General features: G+C 37.8%; 2 protein-coding genes across 2 annotated transcripts in view; one reads left to right on the forward strand and one right to left on the reverse strand.

Moving 5' to 3' along the window:
* The window catches only part of LOC106878188 (uncharacterized), a 28888-nt gene that overhangs the window by 8319 nt on the left and 14680 nt on the right, over positions 1–5889 (reverse strand). The window lies entirely within an intron of this gene.
* The window catches only part of LOC106878189 (uncharacterized), an 18037-nt gene that overhangs the window by 2951 nt on the left and 9197 nt on the right, over positions 1–5889 (forward strand). Inside the window, exons 3-5 of the mRNA XM_052978517.1 lie at positions 929–1059; positions 3969–4104; positions 5124–5219. Of these exons, the coding sequence (XP_052834477.1) occupies positions 929–1059; positions 3969–4104; positions 5124–5219 (363 nt within the window). The remainder of the gene's footprint in view (positions 1–928; positions 1060–3968; positions 4105–5123; positions 5220–5889) is intronic.

Genomic DNA, 5889 nt, shown 5'->3' on the forward strand with positions numbered 1-5889 from the left:
TGCTCAAGAGTGGGCAGCAACAAAAAACCTATTTGTATATGCTCCACAAGGGAAAACAAGGAACATAGTTTACAATGAGGTGTTATAATCACAACAACAAGAAAGTATGTACATGATCACCTTCTTTTACGAAACTTCATTGACTTTCATATATTTATATTGATATACATATATATACGTGTGTTTGGGTGCGTGTGTGTATATACATCTCTATATATAAAGATGATGCGTAGTCTAGACGGCGTTTTTAGATTTCATTATTCTCTTTCACCCGGGCAACGCCGGGTATTTCTGCTAGTATATTATAAAATAGGTGACGTCAATTTTAATACAATGAGTTATTTACTGAAAAATACTATGCTTCAGTATAAAGTATTTATAAAGTATTTATATCCATGTATACAGGCGGAAACTTAAACCGAGTCGTGTGAGAGCAAAAGTTTCCTTGTTTCAGTTCTGTGCGATTTGAGTTTATGTTTAAACCGAGGACAAGTTTGTGTTTTACCATTTCGGAGCTGTAACAGTTACGCCCAGGAGTCGGTGTTTTATTCTCTCTCTTTGTCAGTCTTTCTATTTCTGATAAAAAAAAGTGTTTCTATCTAAAGGTAAATGTACTCCGCCAGGTTTAAAATCCCTTAACACATGCGGTATGTTACCGTATTGGCACCACGATTCTATTAGTCAGGAGAGGATCCAAGGCAAGGCATCCGTGTTCGTATGTTATGTATTTATTTTCAAGCGTTTAATCTGATGAATAGAATACCAAACCTCGTTTTTGTCTCAGTAGATTAACGTACACTTTTACCGCTAAATATTGCCGTGCTGGTATTTTTTCTGCGTTGAGTCTATTTTGCTATACACGGTTTATAAATATGAAATTTATTTGCATCTTAATCGAAAACTTATGAAGGCAGTTATTTCTCTTTAGATAATCAATGTGCTGTACTTGCAAAGGATGTGATGGAAAAGTTGGGTCGTAATTCGGGAAGGAAGTTTTTGGAATGGTTTGGCAACATCTTAAGGATTAAATGTGGCAATGCTGACATTACCTTCAAACAGGTGAGTTTGATATTTTCGCCACAGGTTCTCTTCGTCGTTAGTGTTTAAAAGTGAGTTTGTGATAGCTGTGCATTCGGATGTTATATTCTCTAGGCATGACTGTGTGGTACGATTGAATCCCTCCATTTAAGCGCTCGCGCGCATTCCCATTCAGTCCCTCCACTTGAGCTCTCGTGCACACTCCGATGAAAATCCCTCCACTTTAGTGCTCGCGAGCACTCCGATTAAAATCACTTTTCCATTCGCAAAATGTGCCCCTTTTAATTTTGTTTAGATGGCTTTCAATTTTGGTGTATCGATACAACTGTGAATTTGATTAAGATCAACCAATTACTATATCTCAAATTAAAGAATCTGATGTTATTTTGAATTAAAGTTGGGAAATTTGGGTAATTTTAACCAATCAACGGACAGCTAGGTGTTAACAGCTTGTTACCGTGACAACCGCACGTTGTGTTGTTTCACCCACATGTGTTGGCTCTTCACACCACCAGATTTACTTCATCCGCGTCTTTTTTCTTTAATAAGAATTTATATTTATCAATTAGAATTATATTAAATTTTTCACCAATTGTCTTTATATTTTACATATTTTTCATATATAGCAAAAATAGTTTGCGATGTTTACAGTTTCTTAGCATTATGAAGGTGAATGGAATATGTGAACTTAGTACAGATAATTTGACATCAGTTTTGAATTCTGCATGCAAAAACAAGATGCAGGGATTCTTTTTCTTTGGACAAATTCTTTGTTGACCAGTGTTATTCTTATCGTAGTTTACATATCCAAGCATGAAATCGTTACACAACTATGAAGTTTTGGAGACAGACGCCCATTTTCTCAACTGACTTACTGGCTGGCTGGGCTTCGCTAACTGGCTAAACTCAGCAGCCGTCTCGCTTGCTCACTCACGGCGTACAGAATATTGAAATACGCATAACTAAACACAATCATTGCGCAGACAAAAGAAACAATAAGATGATACCTGTTTATTTTATAAAGTATTTCTGTTTATATAGAAACTTACAATGCGGTGGTCATTTCACAGACGCTGAAGTGTAAATTTCACAGGGTACAACCTTAAGTTGACACCGCTCCGCTAAGCGCAGAATGTTTCTTTAGGTTTAAAAATCTAAACTGTATTTTTAGCTAAAAGGCTAAAAATACAGTTGTAGATTTTTAAACCTTTTCTTCTCCAATTTTTTTCTCCACAACATCATAGCAATTAGCCTGGAAAGGTATATTATTATAGCCGATTTTCACATTATTTTACTGTCTTTTGAAAAATGCATTTTTTTTTTGCTAATGAAAAAAATGTAGATCCAAGATCCCTCCACTTCAACGCACACTCGTGGCACCCCGGTTACGACGACGAGGGTTCCAGTTGATCCGATCAACGGAACAGCCTACTCGTGAAATTAAGACAAATGTCCCCTTAACGTAGTTCTCGGAGATTCAGCGTGACACAGGTTTTGACAAAGCTGGCCCTTTGAAATACAGGTACAACAAGAACAGGAAGTTGTGGTGAAAAAGTACAGCACGTTTCGCCACCATCCCCTGCCGGAGCCTCGTGGAGCTTTAGGTGTTGTCGCTCAAACACTCTCAATGCCCTGTCTGGGAATTGAAACCGCGAGTCTGCTGTCCTAACCATAAGGCCATTGCTCCTCCCCTGAACATAAAAAAAAATAAACACTTGCTATCTCACATGTTAACAAAAGGATTTACATGCTCGCGCCCGTGAGTGAAAAATACTTACATGCACGGCTCTGGCCCTTTCTCACGGACACTCAATTCTTCTATGCGAAGGAAAGTACGACAAATACTTTTACTTTTCTAACGAAAATAAATGACTAGAAGAACTACATACATACTCTCTTGCTTAACTTCAACAACTAAGTAAAAACAGTACTCACTCGCCGGCTGGCTACACCATCACATATGCACCACACCAGGCCAGCAAAACAAGAGAGTAAAACACTAACTACATCATAACATACACACCACATTGCACGACACCACACCAAACCAGCAGAAGTAGACAGAAACTAACAGGAAAACTTATTCGCTATCACATATACACCACACCATTTCCAGTTTGCTATTACCCCTTCCTTCCTTATTCATGTTGTGACGGAGAAAAGCACGAGTATTATTATAGTAGATTGTTATGCAGAGCACTCTCTCGACCCTTCAACGTATTAGGGTCCAGGAAAACATAGCAAATTCACACCTTCCCCACGTCTGGAAAAATGACTATCATCCAATGGCCACCCTGCATGCTGGATCAAAGCTGAAGGCCTCCAGTAGCTTTCTGTCCCCGTTGCTTCTTTCCATATAGCTCCTGTACTTAAGTGTGAGGGCGTCTTGGTTTGCTGAACAACCAAATATTATTGTAGGCATGGTTTGTGCAGACCCAGTTCCAATATCTGATCCCTCGAACTTGTCTTGATCTGGTGCAACGAGTACCACGATGAAATGTTTGTGTGGCGTTAGCTTCACTTAGACGAACAGCAAAAGAACTAAGAGCTGAATGGTTTCTTCCGGTTTGGGTCGATTGGAGTGTTTGTGAGCGACCTATTTCTGGATCCAATTACGTGATATGCTAGTTAACCCGAAATACAGTAAACACGGGGAACAATGGTGATTCAGAGCTGGTTCTACACTCCTGGAAACTCTGGAAGTCTCATGCTAAGTGCTCACTCACTCATTCATTAAATACGCGTGCGCGCGCGCGCCTGTGAGTATATACATATATGTTCATAAATATTTGACACATAGTGGATACAGTGTGTGAACACACACACACACACGCACAATAACAAAAATTTCTATATATATATTTATATACATATATAATGTATAGATATATATAAACATATTACACAAACTGGATTATTTGATCTGACAGCTACATGACCAGACTGGCAAAGAGCTCTGTATTGTTGCGATGAATCTTAGCCGGAGGTGCGAAGAATATTTTCATGTGAAAACTACTCCAGATGCTGTGATACGCCGTGCAGTTCTCATGACCATATCATTCCCAGGTATCTTGCATTTTAATCTCTGATAATGATGAATACTTTTCTTTTTCTAATCATCTATCGAATTTCAGTTTCCAGCCTGTAACTGTACTAACTTTTGAAGTTTGTATTGTTTCAATACGCTTTTATGAACAGAAGCTATGTTAATCCCTCAAGGTGTATATTCTATAGTGCCAATAACTAGTCAATCATTCGTATAACTATTCGAAGTTCGTTATACGAGTCAACGGAGCCTCTACTTGGTAATTTTAGCCTTCAAAAAAAAAAAAAAATGCCAAATTCGGCTCAAACCACACTTTATAATAATTTTAGAGGAAAGTTCTTGGGTACTAAATTCAAGAATACATGAGCTTGCTTTATCAAGAGTTGGCTGTTTAGTTTAAGCTAAGACAAAACAGATAACCTCGAATACTTAGCCCTTTTTCTAATCGCTGGTGACTCTTGGCATTCAGATAGATATAATAAAGTTTTACAAATATTTTTTGTAATGCCAAGAAAATATGGCGTTCAAACAACTGAATAGGCTTAGCGGAATTACGGGGCAGGGGTTAGCGGCAAATAACAATTTATAATTCCAGTAAAACTATAATACAATATATTTTAAATGTAATGAAGCATAATGTCCGGCAGTGTAAGGAGGTGATTTAATTTTCCATATGACTTTTATAAGGTTACAGCCGTTTCGTAACATTCGTGTACTATTTTCAATTTGAGTCTGCAAAATTATAGATACAAGATTGTATTCCGTATGTATTCTCAGCATTATACAATTGTGTATTCACAACTTGAAGCAAGTAAGGCTTACTCTTCAAATCACTGGGACATTATGGCTACATCTACAATTTAACTCTAATATGATACAGAATAATGGTAAATAACGTAGTGATATCTGTATTGTGTGCTTGTCATACAATTGGTTATTATTGCCTGTCGATTTCTGGATGGATGTCATTTTAGTTGCCGTGTGTCGTTTTGACACCGTTGTTGTTATGCGTGACATTGTTTTCTAAATCAATTTTCAGGTATGTTTCAGCCAGTCAAGTACCATGTCGATGGACAAGAATCGTATTACTTAGATGGTGGAATAATTTGCAATTATCCGATTAATTGCTTCGACGGTGGGTATGAAAGTCCTTTTAATGTTATTAATATTTTGAGAACAGAGGCAGATCCTTAAATAGATAGGGATCCTAATTTCTATAACAAATAATTTGGTGTGAATGTCTTTTTCTCTCTGTATAAACATACGACCGAGGGACATGAGCTGCACGAAAATGAAAGAAGCAATAGTATATTGTTGAGAGCAAATCTTTCCCAATATTTCTATGTAAACATTGCGATCAAGTTTTAAATTTCCCCGACATCTGACATCACATATTTAATCCATATTGAGAGTTAGACACAAGACCTGAAATTTTGTGGGGAGGGTTACATGAATCCCAGTGCTCGACTGAGATGCACATCCTCGACTAAAAATAAAGTACATGTATTTTCTCATTGGTTCAATCGTCACCGACATGGGATAACAGGTTACGCTCAGTTGTGAACCACGTTACACTTACCACGGATTGATCTGAGATAATGCGGGTTGTTGATCAGCCGAAGGTTCTTGTACCGCACAACTGCAATCCAGCGAACTTCCACAATGCTCAGTTAACAAGAATGTTCTGATTATCATGACTTGTGACGCCGCGTATTTTCTGGTGACAGATTTTCGTACTTATTAATCTGGAGCAATTGAGCAGAGAATACTCTGTACAGGAGTGGTGTGTTTGTGTGTGTGTGTGT

This window comes from Octopus bimaculoides, chromosome 1, assembly GCF_001194135.2.
Source record: "Octopus bimaculoides isolate UCB-OBI-ISO-001 chromosome 1, ASM119413v2, whole genome shotgun sequence".
NCBI classification, from domain to species: Eukaryota; Metazoa; Mollusca; class Cephalopoda; order Octopoda; family Octopodidae; genus Octopus; species Octopus bimaculoides.